This window comes from Salmo salar, chromosome ssa15, assembly GCF_905237065.1.
Source record: "Salmo salar chromosome ssa15, Ssal_v3.1, whole genome shotgun sequence".
In the NCBI taxonomy this organism is placed as follows: domain Eukaryota; kingdom Metazoa; phylum Chordata; class Actinopteri; order Salmoniformes; family Salmonidae; genus Salmo; species Salmo salar.
In genome coordinates, this window is record NC_059456.1 from 77,862,831 (window position 1) to 77,884,169 (window position 21,339).

The window sequence follows — 21,339 nt, forward strand, 5'->3', positions numbered from 1 at the left end:
CAACATGCCCTCAATTAGCATAGTAAATGAGGTAGCTTACTGCGTCACTTTGAGGCACTGGGGCAGGTAACATGAGAACTGACTACAACTTAACTCTTCTTTACCTAAAGTGCAATTATCACTTAGCAGCAAAAACAAATCTAAGACTGTCCATTACTCTCACCCTGGGATGTTGCCAAGGTTGTGAGATTGGTCGTTACCTCTAGTGCTTGGAGCTGCTCCTTCAGTAGGCGCTTCTCCTCCACCTCAGTGTGCAGCTGCAGTTCCACCTCTGGCCCAAAGCATTGCGTTATTGGATTTGGACACAGTGCTGACCACCTAAGAGCATCCTGTTTCATAACTAGCCCAGTGCTCCTCACTGCAGGTCCTGCTGGGCACGCAGGTAGTCCATCTTAGTCTTAATTACAGTACGGTAAATGCTAAGAGGAATCTTTGGGACATCCAACTCTGACGCCACCCGACTGAAGTTGAAATTAACAGTTCTAGTAAGGGTTAAGGTTAGGTTTAAGCTAGGGTCGTCCCAAGGGTCCAACTTAGCATCTACAATTACAGTACCCCACTCACTGGCTTCAGTCACACGCTCCTGACCGAATTAGTCTGACATGCTGTTAAGAAAACCTAGACACCTGCTGGACCCATGCCCCACAGAGCCTGCATTGAGGAACAGTGAACTGGACTATGTCCTATCAGATTGGAAGGAAACCAGCAGTTAAATTATTTACGCAACATTGGGTGCTGGAAGTCAACATTGTTTACAAAGACTTCAATTAATTAAGTTAATTAATCATGTAAAGTAGCACAACAACCAAATGGGAAAGTTTCCACAGAGATAAATGACTGCTGTACTGAGATTTCCAAACTATTTCTGAAGATATATTCTCCATAAGAAAAAGACTCAACTCACCGATAAGCTCATTCACTCGCTGTTCCAGTTTGGCACACTTTGCCTCTGCCTGGGGGGAAAAAAAATTCAAGTAATTTAAGGACAACTCAACACATTGCCATACACCATGCATAATTCAAAAGTTTTATCTAAATAGGGGTTGATTCATGTCTGCTGTAATATCCCAGTTGGTGTACCATACTGTAACGGTTCAATATGATGTAGAAACATACAGGCACATCATAATGGGCAGAATAAACAGAGCAACCCAAATTAGTGAATGCCTGAAACAGTGAAAGTGCATCTAAGATGTATTTAGAGTTATTACCACTACGCTCTGCTGTTCATTGATTATTGATTGCCATTAACATTTGTATTTCTCCTGCTACTGGTAACCATTACTCCTGTTTACATGTGCAGTGCATTCAGAAAGTATTCAGACCCCTTGTCTTAAAGTAATGAAGGACTGTCGTTTCTCTTTGCGTATTTGAGCAGTTCTTGCCATAACATGGACTTGGTCTTTTACCAAATAGGGATATCTTCTGTATACCAACCCTACCTTGTCACAACTACTGATGGTTACTACATGATTCCATATGTGTTATTTCATAGTGTTGATGTCTTCACTATTATTCTACAATGTAGAAAAGAGTAAAAATAAAGAAAAACCCTGGAATGATTAGGTGTCCAAACCTTTGACTGGTACTGTAGATATATATTTTTTATTATCATTAGTTCGCCTTTTGATATTAATTACTGCACTGTTGGGTAGAGCTCGCAAGTTAAGCATTTCACTGTACTTGTGCATGTGACAAAACTTGAACTTCAGGATAGTCAAATTGCAGTTCCATAGAACATACTTGATCATGGTGTCACACTTGACATTTTAGTAATTTAGCAGACGCTCTTATCCAGAGCGACGTACAGTTAGTGCATTCATCTTAAGATAGCTAGGTGAGACAACCACATATCACAGTCGTAATAAGTACATTTGTCCTCAAATTAGTTATCAGCAAAGTCAATGCTAGTAGCAAAAGAAAAGTGCTAATGTTTTTGATTTTTTGTCAGTGCCTTGTGTGTTTTTTTTGTCACCTGTTCCAGTCTGTCATTGGTTCCGGCGGCAGCATCCTCCATGTTCTCACTGACGTCAGCATGCAACTGGACACCATTAGTGTCAGCCGGCCCATCCATCTCTGAGGCATTGGTGTCACTGACATCTACTCCCCTCTGGCTCTTTATCGCACTCTCAGAGCGCTCCTGGAGGGCTGAAGGAAAAACATAGGGATGGAAATAGAAGCCGGAACTTGAAAAACTGATGTGTTGCCATTACTTAGTTACATCTAAGAAATGTCTTTGAAAAAGTGGAATTCCTACAATGATAACCAACATAAACATACCCGTGATCTTTTTCTGAAGGGCAGCGTTCTCTGCCTGGAGACGGAGTAGCTCTCCATCCACAGAGCTGGGGGTGGGACTGGAGGATTCTGCCTGAAACACTTTCCCATCGTTTAGGTCTTTGTTTTCATGTTCTAGCTCCTCTATCTGGGTACATAACTAAAAACACAAAACAAGGGAAACGGGATCAGAAAGGTGAGGCTTTTATCTTACATTAGCTAGACATATGTCACATCTTCATTTACAAGAACATTCCCCTCTGCTGTAACGAGGCGCAACTACTCATAACCACAACCCATCACCAGTGGCATGAGTGGGAGCAGGGGAGATATAGTACCTTGGACAGCTCCTGCATCAGGGTGCTGTTTTGCAGTCTGAAGTCATCCTCCTGGCTGTGCAGTTTCCCTTGCAGCATCTCATTCTCGCTGAGTAAGGCATCCACCTCCTGAGCGCGCGCGCACCCACACACAGTAAATCAACCCATGTGAACACAAATTACACACGCTCCTCACCTTGGGGTTTATGGCACTTTAATAGAAAACCCCTACTTGAAATATTTTATCTGTTGAACTGAAAGCATTTCTAACTAGCACAATATAAAGGGTAATACAATATTTGAGAATATCCACTGAATAACAATCCAATAAGAAAAACACAGGCTAAGGACTTTATGATACCCCAGATTTCTAGTTTGAATAATCTCACAAAAAACACAACAATATTGTTTGCTGGTGAGACAGGATGGTGAAATTAACCAAAACAAAAAGTTGGAGAGGACTTCGCTGTACTTCCATCTCAAATGTCTATTTCATACTTTGATTCAGACTCAAAATCAGTTTTTGTCAAATTATCTAAAATACTTTAGGGAAAGGTGGAATATGCATATTGTAACAGCAGATGGCGCAGGTAACTACATTAATACATTATAAACCAGACCGAATATAACATTTGTAAACCTAATGAGTAAATGTATAAAATTAATTTACAGCAGTGTGTTCCTCCTTTCTTTACCCATGCTTGGGCATAAAAATCACCTTGTCTTCATTGAGGAAGTTTCAATCCATTATTGTAATAAACATACAGTATATAACATATATGACAAACTAATGTTCAGACTATCTTTTCAAGATCATTTTATAGACCGCTTTGATGAGTTTGAGAAGATTAACAGAAATATGACAAGGAACTCACCTGAGCTTTCTTGCTCTTATTCAAAGCCTGCAAATGAAACAAAAAGATAATTAGAAACGAAGTCAAATCCCAAACAAAGTTACCTTTTATTCTTTCTCAAACATGATGATGCCTTTAGTTTCAGTGTATTGAAATCCACAACCATATTATCAGTTTGTTTAATCAAATGTAGATTAGCTTGCAATACCTTCTGTGCTTTGATGTAATCCTTCTCCAAGGTCACAGACTTCTGACGAACAGCCACGAGCTCTGAAATAGAAACAATCACAAATCTTTATCACCAGTCACTAGTATTTTCTTTTCAGTCACTTGAACTAACCCATTTTGAAGTTGGAAACAACACACACACACACACACACACACACACACACGGGATACTAAATCTGAAGCCCATCCTGGAGTTGCATTGCAATGCTCATTTCATTTCAGCAGTAAATATTGATCCCTGTTCATGGTCACAAATTGGCTTACAGAATGTCTTTATTTTATTAGTTACTGCTTACCAGCGGTGTTCTTCCGCAGGTCATCAGAAAGTTGGTAGTTCTGTGTCCTCAGCTCTAAAAGATGAGCCTGGAAAAAAGGTTATAGGCGGAGTGGATGACTTTATCGAGGTTCAACTTAAAACGTAAAATAGCTTATTAAACAACACTACTTTGAATGTTAGCTGAGTGTGTTGATGCCACTGCTTTTAGTGTGTTATTAACTGATGTGTCAAATCCACATCACTAACGTGATGACAGTAACACACTGACATTTCACATTGTTTTCAACGCTTTGGACGTTAGCTAGGTGTGTTGATGACCCCTTAGTAAATGAGAATTGTCTACTACACAAACAACAGTAAAGTTGTTGTGCAATATCTGGTTTGGAAATCGGAACGCAACCATAATAATAACTTAAGTAACGTTAACTGGTATGCAGTCCTTACACAGGCTGAAAGCTAACACTAGGCTAACGTTATCTGACCAAACCCGTGACCCAGCAAACAACTATAAGACACAGCCATTTGAAATCATTATCTAACATGAATACAATAACAGATTCATTGTTATTAAGATAAAACGAAGACCAGTGTAATTTCAAGATATCTAGCTAGCCAGCTGGCTAACTAACTAGCTAGCCATCCACACCGACTAGACAACTCGCAAACCAGCTAGAGCACGAAGCCACATTTCCATGTATTTGCATTGAATACTAAAATGACATAGCATAAATGACCAAATATGTTAACTAACGGTTATTGGATTCGAAGAGCAATGAATGCAGCCATTAGCTATTTAGCTAGCAGCTAGCTAGTTAGCCACATTCCTTGGTTGGAGTGTTGCTTTGGCCTAGCTAGGGGAAGCTAGCAAGCTAGCTAGCTAGGTTGTGATGCTTTTGCCATTCAGTAGTTTAGCGCTGGACAGATTGATGGCCAATCCAATTTTCAGGAAATACTCTCAAGATCGCAGCATATTTCAAACAACTGACATTGAAAATGGATAGGTTTCCGCCTACCTGCATTCGATGGAACTCCTCCTCTGATAGTGCCTGCGCCATCTTCACTGAAGAGCTAGGAAGGACTCCGCTGTTAGTAGAGGTTTGATAGGAGTCGGTGTGGAGAAATAGGCTACAATTTCAGCAGGTTTGCGTTTTTCGTCACAAATGTTGTTCTGGAGGCAGCTCTGCAGCGCACTAGATGGAACAGCTACAATGTCATACAACCTGATTTTAAACGGAACCACACCGCTAACACTAATGCCTAACCATAAATTAACACCAAAAAGCGAATTTCGTTTTTATATATTTTTACAATATAGGCAATTTTAACTTTGCTGCTGGCCCATCAAGCGAAAATCGCAGAGTTCTGCCTCCGGGGCAAAATCCATGCCAATAAACGTCAACATTCACATTTTCATGTCATGCTACATCCTATGGAAAACGCAGAGTAGTTGTATAAGGGTAATGTAATTTTATGGGGTGACATGGCTATTAAATAAGGGAGGGCCGCACTAACTATTTTCACTAGTCTAAACATTTACACCATAGCCAGGTCTTTGCAATAATCACACCTGTCCAGTAGTTTGAGACTAGAACCATAATGCATGAATATGTAACAGCTTTGAGGTGTCTCTATCAGTGAATTACCACCTGATTGTGAACTACGAGCTTACTGGTCCATTTGAATTAATTGTTTGTTTGCTTCTCATTGTTTGCAGATATGATGAATGCACCGCCACCTGTTACCGACAATCAGAAACGGGAAGAGGAAGCAAGACGTCTCACTCGCTAGTTTTTTCTAGTTCATATAGAGTGCATTCGGAAAGTAGGTCCAGATGGCAAAGTGACGTTTTCACGCAAGCTAGGACAAGTGGGGTACGGAAGCAATCATTCAGCATTGAAAGCAATGCAGCTAAGCCTTATTTCAAGCAATAATGACACGCATATAAAAACTCAATTTGTTATAACTGGATAGCTCCTGACCAAATGTCATGAATTATATATTGAGTGCTATATTATAGTGCTATATACATAGAGAACATTGAACTGAACAAGGCTATGTCCATAACAACATTTTGACAAAATTGCAGATAGAACCTTATAGTCCCAAGCTCTCTAAATATTCATGCAATAGTCACCAGTCAACTCCATTACACTCAAAAGTTACTTCAACTTGAACCAGTGAATGCTAGCGATGGCTAGCTATGCTAGCTATTCTACCTGTCTTAGAACACCCTGCACATGAAAATAAATATGTTAATCAGTAGGGGTAAGCAGTAGGTTGATAACAATATCAATAAAGTATGTTGTATCAGACATTTCAAACAACATTCCCAGCTAATAGCCTTCCCTGTAGCTCAGTTGGTAGAGCATGGTGTTTGCAACGCCAGGGTTGTGGGTTCTATTCCCACGGGGGGCCAGCACAGGAAAAAAAATGTATGAAATGTATGCATTCACTACTGTAAGTTGCTCTGGATAAGAGCGTCTGCTAAATGACTTAAATGTAATGAGAAAATAGTCATGGTATTTCATTTAGAGAATGAACAACATTTAACAAGGCAACCTTTGGGCTAATTTGAATGGGCGCCAACAGCAGATTTGAAGGTATTTTTACATCCGTACCCCAGTAAGACCCACGTGATCGCAGTGGAGGACTCCGGGAAGGACTGCTATGAACTAAGCAGTTCAGACCCAACTGCTAATGCATTGGTACCTATGGGAGAGCCAACCCCTTAAGCAGACCGGGGACCATTTTTTCCCATGGTAAACGGCCTGAGTGGGACGTCTTAATTTATCCGCCATCTTTTATAGAATATGGTGTTGCGTTTCCGGTCCTTGTTATAGGGATCTTTGGAAAGGCCCTACCGCCCAGTAGATCCCCACAGTGGAGGTGTCATAATACCGTTAAAACCTAGCGGTCAAACAGGGAAATGGTTCCAATCGTTTTTCCACCATTGATTTTTACAATAGGGAATTTTAGAAAAACTTAAAATAAGGGCTGTGTTTTGTATGGGTGACTTTTATCAATATATTATAGCTCATACTGTGGTGCTATATTACATTTACATTTTAAATGTTTAGGGTTAAGGCAGGGTTCACCAACTTCCAGAGGCAGTGGGAAAGGGGCATGGCTAGATAGTATACAGTTTATGTCAAACTGACGTCAAGTTTTTAGCATTTTAGCTAACCCTAATCATTTTCCTAACCTTAACCTAACTCTCCTAACCTGCTACGTTAATTATCCTAACCTGCTGCGTAAGTTATGCTACCCTGCTACGAAGTCAATTCAGACCATCTAGTCCCGCACCAGCTTTTGAACCAACATTTCAGTGTCATTAGCTAGGTTTCCATCCAATTGGTGATTTTCATGTGACTATTCTAGAATTCGCTTAATGAAAATATGCCAATTTTCCCGCCAGTGGTATTTCCACCAAATGGACTTGTTGCAGATAAAAAATAGTGTGTGTTGAGGTAGTGCACACAATATACATTTCGCTTATGTTTTCATGTACCGAATAAACATCTAAAGTTCAATATGTTTCCATCGCATTTTCTACTCTCCAAATAGTTTTGTAAAAAAAAACCTGTTGAGTTAAATATGTAGCAAATGTGCCTGCTGTGGTCTTGGCACTTGCTGTCAACAGTTTGCAGATACAGTGCAGATAGGCTAGTCTACATGATGAGATTATTATGGATAAGAGCAAGAATATTTATTATTGTCAAATGGCAGTCAAGCATCCATCATCCTGTCACCAGCATAATTAATTTTATCGACACGGCATTTATAAATTGGACCGAAACTTCCTGTTTCGATCACAGCTGTCACGATTTGTCTTTACTTTAACGGCATAAAAACTGTGGATGGAAACGAGGTTATTTGTGGGAAAATGCGGATTTTAGAATATTCGCATGAAAATCTTTCACCATTCCCAGTTAAGTTGACAATCCTTTTTCCAGTCTGTTTAAATTTAAGCAGGCAAGTCAGGTCAATAAGGACACCAGTTTTGAGTGTAACTGCTGTCTGTGTGAATCTGAAGACAGTTATAGATAGGCTAGCCATTTTTTGTATTATTGCGATGCAAAAAAAGGCACGTGCTGATGATGAGGCATCTTCTGATGCATTGAAGGTACAGTTACAGTAAACCATGCCTCGATATGCCTCCCCTAATAGGAATAGGCAGTAGAACACCCATCTAAAACACTCAGGAAACTTCCGTGATTTTACTATTCCTGTCAGAATACAAAGAGGCTTTGAGTTCATATGGGTTTACTAATCCTCTGTCCAATGCAATAAACCGCATTTGATATATATTTTTTAGAACGTGTAAGGATAATCAATCTTTCTGAAAATCTTATCAGGGTGCACGTTTTAGGGTTCCCTTATATTATAGGTCTAAATTAGATTAGTGTACTGATAGCCTGCTTGATAACGTTATGTAATAATAAAACATTCGCCTATATTTAACTGTATAACTAACTTCATGATAAAGCTTTGAAAAAGCTTAAAATAATTTTTAAAGATGCTTTAAATATCCTTGTTTGCTAAAATAAATGCTATACATGTTTCCAGCTGTTGTAGTGTATTGGAGTTTATGTGAAAGTTCCTCACCTGTGTTTTGACGCCAATAATTAAGGCAAAGTAGCCTTCAATGCGGAAATTTACATGACTGTCCTATAGTGACAGTGACATGAGGAACGTTCCAAGAGGTAGGCTACACGCGGAACTTAAAGGCTAATCATCGCGGTAGAGACGTGAGCGGCAAGGCGCTCTGCGTTTGTCTCGAATTGTATTGATAGGCTATAGTGGTCACCCACTGCCTGACATTTAAAAAGTGAAGTTGACATCCATAGTCGCGCAGATGGAGCACCTATCGAGGTTCGTAGGTCAGATGTCCTTGGCAGATGACAGCAGAACGCAGGGCAACATCTCATCTGAGTATATTGTAAGTGGGAATCCTTGGTGTGACCATCTACATAACTCTCTATTGTTAGTTTATAATTCATTCCCATAGATAGACAAATAATACCAGGCAATATTTTCAGATGTAAAATATATGATTTATGGCATGTGTATTCATGAATTGATTGCAATTAACTGGTTAAAATAGGTCTAATGATGTTGTGTGATGTGTAACATGTCTATCACTGGTCCAGATGGGGTAAACCTGCGAGGTAGGATAAAGGAAAAGTAGGCTGCTCAAATGTTTCCCCTGTAATAAAGCTGAAAATCATGTTGGCTCTTTGCTTTCTCTAAAGTATAAATAAATGCACAATCTATAATGTAGCCTAATTAACACAAACCTTCTTTCAAACCAGTGGATTATGTCTTTAAGGCACATTTAGAAAGAAGTGTACACAGAAGTAAACCACTTATTCAGTTTTATTTTGACATAACACTTAATAGTGACATTTGCAGAAGTCAGTTTACAGTTGAAGTCGGAAGTTTACATACCCTTAGCCAAATACATTTAAACTCAGTTTCACAATTCCTGACATTTAATCCTTGTCTTAGGTCAGTTAGGATCACCACTTTATTTTAAGAATGTGAAATGTCAGAATAATAGTAGAGAGAATTATTTATTTCAGCTTTTATTTATTTCATCACGTTCCCAGTGGGTCAGAAGTTTACATACACTCAATTAGTATTTGGTAGCATTGCCTTTAAATTGTTTAACTTGGTTCAAACGTTTCGGGTAGCCTTCCACAAGCTTCCCACAATAAGTCGGGTGAATTTTGGCCCATTCCTCCTGACAGAGCTAGTGTAACTGAGTCAGGTTTGTAGACCTCCTTGCTCACACACACTTTTTCAGTTCTGCCCACAAATGTTCTATAAGATTGAGGTCAGGGCTTTGTGATGGCCACTCCCATACCTTGACTTTGTTGTCCTTAAGCTATTTTGCCACAACTTTGAAAGTATGCTTGGGGTCATTGTCCATTTGGAAGACCCATTTGCAACCAAGCTTTAACTTCCTGACTGATGTCTTGAGATGTTGCTTCAATATATCCACATAATTTTCTTTCCTCATGATGCCATCTATTTTATGAAGTGCACCAGTCCCTCCTGCAGCAAAGCACGCCCACAACATGATGCTGCCACCCCCGTGCTTCACGGTTGGGACGGTATTCTTCGGCTTGCAAGCCTCCCTCTGTTTCCTCCAAACTCCAGATGGTCATTATGGCCAAACACTTCTATTTTTGTTTCATCAGACCAGAGGACATTTCTCCAAAAAGTACGATCTTTGTCCACATGTGCAGTTGCAAACCATAGTCTGGCTTTTTTATGGCGGTTTTGGAGCAGTGGCTTCTTCTTTGCTGAGTGGCCTTTCAGGTTATGTCGATATAGGACTCGTTTTACTGTGGATATAGATACTTTTATACCTGTTAATTCCAGCATCTTCAGAAGGTCCTTTGCTGTTGTTCTGGGATTGATTTGCACTTTTCTCACCAAAGTACGTTCATCTCTAAGAGACAGAACGCATCTCCTTCCTGAGCGGTATGACGTCTGCGTGGTCCCATGGTGTTACTACTTACGTACTATTGTTTGTACAGATGAACGTGGTACCTTCAGGCTTTTGGAAATTTCTCCTGAGGATGAACCAGAGTTGTGGAAGTCTACAATTATTTTTCTGAGATCTTGGCTGATTTCTTTTTGATTCTCCCATGATGTCAATCAAAGAGGCACTGAATTTGAATGTTGTCCTTGAAATACATCCACAGGTACACCTCCAATTGACTCAAATTATGTCAATTAGCCTATCAGAAGCTTCTAAAGCCATGACATAATTTTCTGGAATTTTCCAAGCTGTTTAAAGGGACAGTCAACTTAGTGTATGTAAACTTCTGACCCACTGGAATTGTGATACAGTGAATTATAAGTGAAATAATCTGTCTGTAAACAATTGTTGGAAAAATTACTTGTGTCATGCACAAAGTAGATGTCCTAACCGACTTGCCAAAACTATAGTTTGTTAACAAGACATTTGTGGAGTGGTTGACTCCAACCTAAGTATGTAAACTTCCGACTTCAACTGTAGCTACTGTAGGTTTTTGTTACATCTGAACCTCTGTTTCAAGATAGGTAGGCTAGTCATTTTGTTCCTCATTTAGGTTGCAAAGTGAGTTATCTATTAACACTGAGTCCACTAACATTTCCTTGTTACAGCACTGCCCTTTCAGCCCTACTGGTCCATTGTGAAAGATGTCAGTGTCTTTAGATGCCAGAGCCAGATTTTTTTCAATAAACTTGATTATGTTTGTATGTTGAATTAATGACAACAGTGATGAAAATAGTAATACAGGTGAACTCTTTTCTAAGTAGCCTAATTCAAGTGACAGAATGCGCAAAGTGAGAAATGGTGGTCATGTAATAATGTAATGATGTCTATTTTAGAAGAGACCTGTGTTATCACATAACTGGCCAGCCTTTCTTTACTGGTTCCACATTACAGTAGCTAAACACAGACATCTGTGGTGAAAAGCAGACACCACAGGTTTTTATGTGTTTATTCTGATATTTCACCACACCCACGAAAACATTTGCAAAATATGTGTAAGCAACCAATCATTTTTTTGTTGTTGACAAAGACAAGTCTATTTCCACTCAGGGGCCTTTCATTTCTCAGATACATGTAAAAAATAAATAGCAAGCCATACTGATACTGTTGGGTGTCATTGACTGACAGCTACATTAGCTCCTGCGTAAATTGAATTGTGAGTTCTTGCACTAAGCTAAGGGCTTCTTATATGTTTCATGTGTAACATCTTAGTTATCACTGTATGCAGTTGTGTAAAGTACTTAAGTAAAAATACTTTAAAGTACTACTTAAGTAGTTTTGATGTATCTGTACTTTACTTTACTCTTTATATTTTTGACAACTTTTACTTTTACTTGACTACATTCCTAAAGAAAATAATGTACTTTTTACTCCATACGTTTTTCCTGACACTCAAAAGTACTCATTACATTTAAAATTGTTAGTAGGACAGGAAAATGTTCCAATTCACACACTCATCAATAGAACATCCCTACTCATCCCTACTGCCTCTTATCTGGCGTACTCACTAAACACAAATGCTTCATAAAAAAGAAAAACAATTGTACAATGGACATTTCTCTCAAACTCAGCTTTCATGTGTTATGTTTGTCTCTATTTGTTTGTAGAACATTCGTGCTCAGACTTCTATCGTCAAGAAAGATTTTGGCCTTACGACGATAGCGGGGGCACTGATGGAGAATGTAAAGAAGAACCGTTACAGAGACATTTTACCATGTAAGCACCACAATAGAGGCTTAAAAACTGTTGTAGTTTTTTACTCTAATTGAAAATGAGATTTTTGCTTAATATTAAACCTATCTGAACAAAAACTCATGTATTTTTATATAGATGACCAAACCCGTGTGCCCCTGACTCTACTGACAAATGAGAATGATTTTGACTATATCAATGCCAGCTTCATTAAGGTACAGTATTGCTCGCACTTAGTAACAGTCCTATTTTGTATCATCATTCAGCTCAATCTGGAAGAGTCACTGAACACACCGATTGGCACCTGTGTTTTTCTGTTGCTTATTAGAAAAATTTGATTTCAGTCTTGGAGGTGTGTTTCTTGACAGATTCCACGTTTGGTTAATGATGTTTGTCCCCCATGAGACACTGTAGACAGGGAAGCCTATTTTTTTTCATAAAAATCCCCAGAATGATTCAAGATTAATCAGTAATTAATTTGGACATTTTTGCCGAGGATGTTTTAGTTGCACAATTTCACATCTAATTAGGTGTTCGGTGCAGTATTTCTCATGTAGAAAAATGTGCGACGGGTTGTCTTATGTAAACAGTCGGAGATGCTGAGCAGGTCTGTCGCACTGCCTATGCTATTGGATAGAGAGCATTCACCTCAGCTGTTCACCCATATGTTTGTGGGCAAATGGACATCGTCAAATCAAAACCCAACCTTAATTTACCTGTTGTGACGCACGGATGTTCCAAACTCCATTTTAGACCAGACTGACTTTATGACCAAAATTATCCTATTTACACTTTGTAGTACATTTTGACACTAGAATAACTGTTTCTGACTCATATCGATGTCACACAGGCTATTTTCAAAGGGATTTGTTGTTTTTAAAAAGCAGTCGCTCTTTAAACTGATTTCTTTATTTAATCTCTCCTCTAGGGTGCAACAAAGACCAAAAAATACATAGCGACCCAAGGGCCTCTGAGACACACTTTGGTGGACTTCTGGCGAATGATTTGGCAGTATGATGTAAAGGTGTGGAAGATCATTTTCAGCTTTATATACATGTAGTGCAGCTTGTACAGTAGCTCTGTTTCCATATAATTTACTCTATTTCTAAATGTATAGGAAAAAATGACACTAAAAGATCAATAATGGGAGAATTGTCTCCATATCTTATGCTTGCCATATTTTCTCTCCCTGTTTTAGGTCATAATCATGGCTTGCAGAGAAATTGAAATGGGAAAAGTAAATGCCCTTTTAGTCACCTCTTGTTGAAAAAGGCACAGTAGGAGTGTAAACCTATTAGTGTACTGTAAGATTTATGAACTGTATGATTTTGATGCTTGTGTCCACTTGACTCATACATTTTATTCATTGTCTTTTTGTAGAAAAAGTGTGAGCGCTACTGGACTACTTTCAAAGAAACAACCCATTTTGGTCCCTTTATTGTGTCAAACGTAAGTGTTTGTCAGTATATCTTCATTATATTGTATCTGAAGGATACGTAGATCACAGAGTTTTTAGCACCATTTATGCAACTTTCATTTGATGCAGATGTACACTACTGTTCAAAAGTTTGGGGTCACTTAGAAATGTCCTTGTTTTTGAAAGAAAAGCACATTTTTTGTCCGTTAAAATAACATCAAATTGATCAGAAATACAGTGTAGACATTGTTAATGTTGTAAATCACTATTGTAGCTGGAAACGGCAGATTCTTTATGGAATATCTACGTAGGCGTACAGAGGCCCATTATCAGCAACCATCACTCCTGTGTTCCAATGGCACATTGTGTTAGCTTTTTAAGTTTATCATTTTAAAAGGCTAATTGATCATTAGAAAACCCTTTTGCAATTATGTTAGCACAGCTGAAAACTGTTGTACTGATTAAAGAAGCAATAAAACTGTCCTTCTTTAGACTAGTTGAGAATCTGGAGCATCAGCATTTGTGGGTTTGATTACAGGCTCAAAATGGCTAGAAACAAATAACTTTCTTCTGAAACTCGTCAGTCTATTCTTGTTCTGAAAAATGAAAGCTATTCTATTAGTGTCTAGTTTGAGATACCGATGCCTCACAAGTCCTTAACTGGCAGCTTCATTAAATAGTACCCGCAAAACACCTGTCTCAACATCAACAGTGAAGAGGTGACTCTGGGATGCTGGCCTCAGTTGTGCACCGGGGCCTCCAACTCCTCTTTCTATTCTGGTTAGAGCCAGTTTGTGCTGTTCTGTGAAGGAAATAATACACAGCGTTGTACGAAATCTTCAGTTTCTTGGCAATTTCTCGCATGGAATAGCCTTCATTTCTCAGAACTAGAATAGACTGACAAGTTTCAGAAAAAAGTTATTTGTTTCTGGCCATTTTGAGCCTGTAATTGAACCCGCAAATGGTGATGCTCCAGATACTCAGCGAGTCTAAAGAAGGCCAGTTTTATTGCTTCTATAATAAGTACAACAGTTTTCAGCTGTGCTAACATAATTGTAAAAGGGTTATCTAATTATCAATTCGCCTTTTAAAATGATAAACGTGGATTAGCTAACACAACGTGTCATTGGAACATAGAGTGATGGCTGCTGATAATGGGCCTCTGTACGCCTATGTAGATATACCATAAAAAAACTGCCGTTTCCAACTGCAATAGTCATTTACAACATTAACAATGTCTTCACTGTATTTCTGATCAATTTGATGTTATTTTAATGGACAAAAAAATGTACTTTTCTTTCAAAAACAAGAACATTTCTAAGTTGTATTACTATTCATGAAATATAGTGTCTCTAGACAGACGGGTTGCCTCCCACACCAATGTTCCAGTGTGCACATAGTGCTGTTGCCCTATAGTCTTCTGCAACTATTCATGAAGAGTTCCATTTTTACCTAACAGCCTGCAGAGATGATTTGTCAGTTCCTGTGAACTAAGTGTACCCTGTTTTGTTATTTCATGGCACTGCACATTGACCCGTATGTTATTGTCTGCATGGAACACAGGGATCTGTTTCAGGTAACACTAGAAAATGTTTAGTGAAATGTCTTTGCAGTTTGAGGAATCCAGCCCAAATGAGGAAGTAGTTTTCCGCACTCTGACAGTGAGATATCATGAGGTAAGTGTCCAACTATGAAAAAGGGGAAATATTGTTTTATTTCTGTGCCGCACCAGTCACACAATTCTTCAGAATGGTTGAATTTAATCAGTATTTTCCAACAACCGTTATTGACTTTGGATAATCTCACATTGTTTGTAAATTTGAATGAGGGAGCCAGTGAAGTATTCTGCCCGACCAAGCAAATTAGCAATAATTGCTCATAGAGTGAAACTGAGAAAAATGACTTCAAAGTTGTTTTATTGTTACTATGTTTTATTGTTACTATGAGGTTATCTTTTTATTAATATTGACCCTGACCTCTGACATGACCTTTGACCCTAGACGGCAGTTACTGCCTTCTTGCTTGGTACACCCACTGGAATATATATATATATTTTTTTTACACAAACTTGTGTTAATATATTTATTTGTATGTGGCTGTCAGTGTCATATAGTTTGTATCAGCAAAGAACAATAAATAATACCAAGGTAAACCGTGGACACCAGTCCAAAGCTCAGTGAAACCAAGGTAAAAGGTGTCACGCCCTGACCATAGAGAGCCCTTTTATTTCTCTATTTTGGTTAGGTCAGGGTGTGATTTGGGTGGGCATTCTAGATTTTGTATTTCTATGTTCTATTCTATGTTTTCTATTTCTTTGGTTTTGGCCAGTATGGCTCCTAATCAGAGGCAGCTGTCTATCTTTGTCTCTGATTGGGAATCATACTTAGGAAGCCCTTTTTCCAACCTTCAGTTATGGGATCTTGTTTTTGTATAGCTGTTAGAAGCCTGCAAGACTTTTCGTTCGTTGTGGTGTTTATTGTTTTTTTCTGGTTCACCTTAAATAAAATTATGATGAACCCAACTCACGCTGCGCCTTGGTCTCCTCTCTACGACGTTCGTTACAGAAGATCCCACCAACAATGGACCAAGCAGCATGATCAGGAGTGGGCATGGGAGGAAATACTGGACGGGAAAGGACCCTGGAGTCAGGCCGGAGAGTATCGCCGTCCGAGGGAGGAGAATGAGGCAGCGAGAGCAGAGCGGTGATATTACGAGGCATTATACCCACCACGAGGCAAGCACGAGAGGCAGCCCCCACATTTTTGTTGGGGGAGGGCACACGGGGAGATTGGCTAAGTCAGGGTTCAGACCTGAGCCAACTCCCTGTGCTTACCGTGGGGAACATAGGACTGGTCAAGCACCGTGTTATGCGTTGATGCACACGGTGTCTCCAGTGTGCAGCCACAGCCCGGTGCGATCAGTGCAAGCTCCTCGCAGTTGCGGTGCTAGATTTGGCATTCAGCCAGGAAGGATTGTGCCGGCTCAGCGTTCCTGGTCTCCGGTGCGTCTCTTCGGCCCAGGTTATCCTGCGCCAGCTCTACGCACGGTAACCTCAGTTCGCCAGCACAACCCAGTGCGGCCTGTTCCAACTCCCCGCACTTGCCAGGCTACAGGGGGGATCCAGCCAGGATGAGTTGTGCCAGCACTGTGCTCTAGACCTCCGGTGTGCCTCCACGGTCCAGTGTGTTCTGCGCTGGCTCTACGCACTATGCCTCCAGTGTGCCTTCATAGCCCAGTGCGTCCCGTGCCAGCTCTCCACACTCACCGAGGTAAAGTGGGCATCCAGCCAGGGCGGGTTGTGTCAGCCCTATGCTCCAGACCTCCAGTGCGTCTCCCCAGTCTGGTGAGACCTGTTCCGGCACCACGTAAGAAGCCTCCAGTGATGATCCATGGTCCGACGCCTCCAGTGATGATCCATGGCACAAAGCCTGTAGTGATGATCCATGGCACAAAGCCTGTAGTGATGATCCATGGCCCGGAGCCTGTAGTGATGATCCATGGCCCGGAGCCTGTAGTGATGATCCATGGCCCGGAGCCTGTAGTGATGATCCATGGCCCGGAGCCTCCAGTGATGATCCATGGCCCGGAGCCTGTAGGGATGATCCATGGCACGAAGCCTCCAGTGATAATCCATGGCCCGGAACCTCCAGTGATGATCCAGGGCACGAAGAACCTCCAGCAGGGGTTCCCAGTTCGGCGCTTCCGGCGACGATCCACGGTCCGGGTCCTCCGGCGACGATCCACGGTCCGGAGCTTTCGGCGACGACCCCCGAAAGAGTCGCCACTGAGGATGGCGGATCCGCGAGTAGAGCGGGGTCTACATCCCGCACCGGAGCTGCCACCGAGTCTAGATACCCACCTGGACCCTCCCCTATTGAGTCAGGTTTAACAACCGGAGTCCGCATCTTTGGGGGGGGGGGTTACTGTAACGCCCTGACCATAGAGAGCCCTTTTATTTCTCTATTTTGGTTAGGTCAGGGTGTGATTTGGGTGGGCATTCTAGATTTTGTATTTCTATGTTCTATTCTATGTTTTCTATTTCTTTGGTTTTGGCCGAGTATGGTTCCTAATCAGAGGCAGCTGTCTATCGTTGACTCTGATTGGGAATCATACTTAGGCGGCCCTTTTTCCCACCTTCAGTTGTGGGATCTTGTTTTTGTATAGCTGTTAGAAGCCTGCAAGACTTAATGCAAACCATGTTTTGTGCTAGGAAACACGGAAAATCTCTCAATTCCAATACACAGCTTGGCCTGATCATGACGTTCCATACACAGTTTCTGGTATTTTAGGAATGATGGATATGGCTCGCAAAGACCAGGAAAACAACGCTAGCCCTGTTCTCATCCACTGCAGGTTTGTTTGTCTCCTACTCTACAGTACATTTCATACAGCACAGCCCAAAATGCCAAGCTGTTATTCCTGTCTGCCTGGTGGGCTTTTTTTTGTGCTCTGAGATGTAATGATCATGCTCAGACAGATTATGATCCATATGCCCATTAAAATTCATCCATGCATATAATTTTATGTTGTTTATCACGAGGCCACATGTACTCCTTGAGCTCAATGCATTTTAATGACGCAATTTAAATGAAGTGAGAAATGTTAAATATTCAGGACCTGATGTGGTCTGTCGACTCATATGACTTATGTCCATGTTGTGGCCTTCTGTGGTTATCAGAGTGATGAATGAAGCATGTATTTTTCTCTTGTATTTTCAGTGCTGGTTGTGGAAGAACAGGGGTGATTTGTGCCCTGGATTATGTTCACGATCTTCTTGTGACAAAGGTACTACTATTTATGTTCAGGACAGTACATTGATGGCATCCTTTAGGGATCTGGTTTAACAAAACATTTGTATACTGCATCGATGAATAATAAAACAAGAACAATACAAACTGTAAAAATGATAAGTGAGTGTTTTGGTAAATCCATGTTTCCACACCAGCAAATTAAAGAAGATTTCAGTATCATGAAGATTGTAGTGGAACTAAGGAGACAGAGGCCATCAGCAGTTCAGACAAAGGTATTTTATTATCAGGCAGAATTTAATATCAGATCAAAATTGTGTTTATTTACATCTATGTGTTATAGTACATACTGAAATACTCTACTGTGGAAATAATATTTTTCCCATCTCTCCACTCAGGAACAGTATCAGTTTGTGTTTTCTGCCGTGGCTTACATGTTTGAGAAGGCTTTACGGTCAGCTGAGAACAACTCCCAGAATCTCACCAAGGTAAGACAGAAACTGCTAATTTTGTTCAACCATAGTATAATGTTTTTGTAATTGCTATTTCCAACCCCCAGGTGTTAGCCTTTCTACAACACAGTATTCAGCACATGCCTGTCACGTCCTGACCAGTATAGGGGTTATTTGTGATTGTAGTTTGGTCAGGACGTGGCAGAGGGTATTTGTTTTATGTGGTTCGGGGTGGTGGTTTGTTTAGAAGGGTGTTTGATTTATTATTTTCGGGTTTTGGGTTATGTCCTATGTTTTTGTATTTCTATGTTCTTTCTAGTTTAGTATTTTCTATGTTAGGTATTGGGTGTTGGACTCTCAATTGAAGGCAGGTGTTTGTAGTTGCCTTTGATTGAGAGTCCTATATATAGGGATGTGTTTTGTTTGTTAATTGTGTGTAGTTGTCTTTAGCACTGCTGTTATGTGTATAGCCTGCTAAACTGTTTCCTGTCGTCGTTTCGTTGTTTATTGTTTTTCCGTGTTCACAGTCTTTATTTAAATAAATATAATGATGAGCACGCAACCCGCTGCGCCTTGGTCCTCTCTACCCGAAGACAGCTGTTACAGAACTACCCACCAAAAATGGACCAAGCAGCGGAGAAAGAAGCAAAGGGAATTACGGATGGACTATAGGGAGCAACACCTGGAGTGGAGGAAGCAACGCGCTCGGGAGGAGATGGCATTCTGGTCGCTGGAGGTGATGGAGTCAAGAATTGACTGGACATGGGAACAATTATTGGACCACTGTGATAACCTGCCTGGGAGGCAGGTAGAGGACGAAAGGCAGCCCCAATAATTGTTTTGGGGGGGGGCACACGGGTAGTTTGGCTGGGCGAGGATTAAGTCCCAAGCCAAATCCTCGTGTTTTTTCCAAACGACCATTGACTGGACAGGTCCCGTGCTTTGGGGTGATGGGTGCTGTGACGAGGCCGGGTATTTTCAGGCCGGTACACGCAGTACCAGCGCCCCGCATGTGCCAGGGGAAAGTGGGCATCCAGCCAGTAGGGGTGATGCCAATCCTGCGCTTGAGACCGCCAGTGCGCCTCTACGGTCCAGTGTTTCCCGCTACTCGCACTAGCCCTGAGGTGCGTGTCTCCAGGCTGGCACGTCCAGTACCAGCACCACGCATCAGGCTTCCAGTGCGTCAGCCCACTCTAACTCGGCCGGTTCCTGCTCCCCGCAATAGCCCTGAGTTGACGGCAGCCACCCTCCCTTCCCTCCCTTTAGTTAGGAGTTTATTTTTAAAAATATATATATATTTTTTTGAGGTGCATCCGGGGTCTGCACCTTTAGGGGGGGGTACTGTCACATCCTGACCAGTATAGGGGTTATTTGTGATTGTAGTTTGGTCAGGATGTGGCAGAGGGTATTTGTTTTATGTGGTTCGGGGTGGTGGTTTGTTTAGAAGGGTGTTTGATTTATTATTTTCGGGTTTTGGGTTATGTTCTATGTTTTTGTATTTCTATGTTCTTTCTAGTTTAGTATTTTCTATGTTAGGTATTGGGTATTGGACTCTCAATTGAAGGCAGGTGTTTGTAGTTGCCTTTGATTGAGAGTCCTATATATAGGGATGTGTTTTGTTTGTTAATTGTGTGTAGTTGTCTTTAGCACTGCTGTTATGTGTATAGCCTGCTAAACTGTTTCCTGTCGTCGTTTCGTTGTTTATTGTTTTTCCGTGTTCATAGTCTTTATTTAAATAAATATAATGATGAGCACGCAACCCGCTGTGCCTTGGTCCTCTCTACCCGAAGACAGCCGTTACAATGCCATACTGGCATTCATGGACAAGCAAGCTTTACTAAAGCAATGACATGAGAGGGCATGCATTATTATTGTTCGGGTTGGGTAGGTTAATCTAAATGTAATCCATTGCATTTACTAGTTACCTGTCCAAAATTATAATCAGTAATGTAACTTTTGGATTACCCAAACTCAGTAATGTAATCTGATTGCTTTCAGTTACATTTTGATTACTTTCCCCTTAAGAGGCATTAGAAGAAGACAAAAAGGATCCATCAAACTCATTTGCTGTGTTATAGTGGTCTCTGACTTGTGGTCAGACTCGCTCAGGTGGAACAAATTTAAACTTGCAGCTTTTAGCTGAATTGAATGTCATTTAAAAAAATGTGTCATGTTTTTTCCCCCCACAAACATCCTTTCTGAATTTAAAATTAATCCAATAAGTAATCATATGTTTTTCAAAAGTATCTGTAATCTGATGACAATATTTTTGCCGGTTACGTAACCGACTACAGTTACCGGTTTTTGTAATCAGATTACATGTAATCAGTTACTCCCAACCCCTGATTATGGTAATTATTGGCATGTCTGTGATGCAGTCAGAAAGCTGCATGAGGACAAAGCTGACACAGTTTGAAAATAACTTCAGCTGCCAGTGTGAGTTTTTCTGTGACAAAAACCCATTGTGTCATCCATTTCATCAGATCATACTGTATTACAATTCTCTCTGAGATTTCAATGTGATGAG

General features: G+C 40.6%; 2 protein-coding genes across 7 annotated transcripts in view; one reads left to right on the plus strand and one right to left on the minus strand.

Annotated features, from left to right (window-relative positions):
- The window catches only part of LOC106572070 (GRIP1-associated protein 1), a 42,717-nt gene extending 37,487 nt beyond the window's left edge, over window positions 1–5,230 (minus strand). The window contains exons 1-9 of one of the 5 annotated variants that reach the window (XM_045696122.1): window positions 4,967–5,230; window positions 3,973–4,039; window positions 3,657–3,718; window positions 3,470–3,496; window positions 2,616–2,723; window positions 2,281–2,437; window positions 1,976–2,148; window positions 905–953; window positions 201–370 (exon numbers count right to left, since the gene is read on the minus strand). In XM_045696122.1, coding sequence (XP_045552078.1) covers window positions 201–370; window positions 905–953; window positions 1,976–2,148; window positions 2,281–2,437; window positions 2,616–2,723; window positions 3,470–3,496; window positions 3,657–3,718; window positions 3,973–4,039; window positions 4,967–5,008 — 855 coding nt within the window. In that variant the 5' untranslated portion in view covers window positions 5,009–5,230. Of the gene's footprint in view, window positions 1–200; window positions 371–904; window positions 954–1,975; window positions 2,149–2,280; window positions 2,438–2,615; window positions 2,724–3,469; window positions 3,497–3,656; window positions 3,719–3,972; window positions 4,040–4,704; window positions 4,881–4,966 lie in introns of those variants that run through there. The other 4 variants (XM_045696123.1, XM_045696124.1, XM_045696125.1 and 1 more) reach the window with 4 other exon arrangements.
- Window positions 5,231–8,601: 3,371 nt separating this feature from the next.
- Window positions 8,602–19,840, plus strand: LOC106572285 (tyrosine-protein phosphatase non-receptor type 18). 2 transcript variants are annotated; one of them, XM_045696128.1, is made up of 12 exons: window positions 8,603–8,892; window positions 12,111–12,219; window positions 12,334–12,410; window positions 13,124–13,219; window positions 13,394–13,432; window positions 13,576–13,644; window positions 15,226–15,288; window positions 17,823–17,965; window positions 18,331–18,397; window positions 18,558–18,635; window positions 18,759–18,848; window positions 19,340–19,840. In XM_045696128.1, the coding sequence occupies exons 1-12, from the start codon at window positions 8,809–8,811 to the stop codon at window positions 19,352–19,354; spliced, it is 930 nt and encodes a 309-aa protein (XP_045552084.1). In that variant the 5' UTR covers window positions 8,603–8,808; the 3' UTR covers window positions 19,355–19,840. The 2 variants fall into 2 exon arrangements, with proteins under 2 accessions (XP_045552083.1, XP_045552084.1); XM_045696127.1 differs by lacking the exon at window positions 19,340–19,840 and having other exon boundaries at window positions 8,602–8,892; window positions 18,759–19,037.
- Window positions 19,841–21,339: the final 1,499 nt, after the last annotated feature.

What these genes read in the sequence shown, in the direction of transcription:
- LOC106572285 (XM_045696127.1), top strand. Translation starts at nt 8,809, where the DNA reads ATGGAGCACCTATCGAGGTTCGTAGGTCAGATGTCCTTGGCAGATGAC. An exon ending in TTACAGAGACATTTTACCAT is followed by an intron (nt 12,220 to 12,333) that starts GTAAGCACCACA and finishes ATTTTTATATAG; the next exon opens with ATGACCAAACCCGTGTGCCC. An exon ending in GTCCCTTTATTGTGTCAAAC is followed by an intron (nt 13,645 to 15,225) that starts GTAAGTGTTTGT and finishes ATGTCTTTGCAG; the next exon opens with TTTGAGGAATCCAGCCCAAA.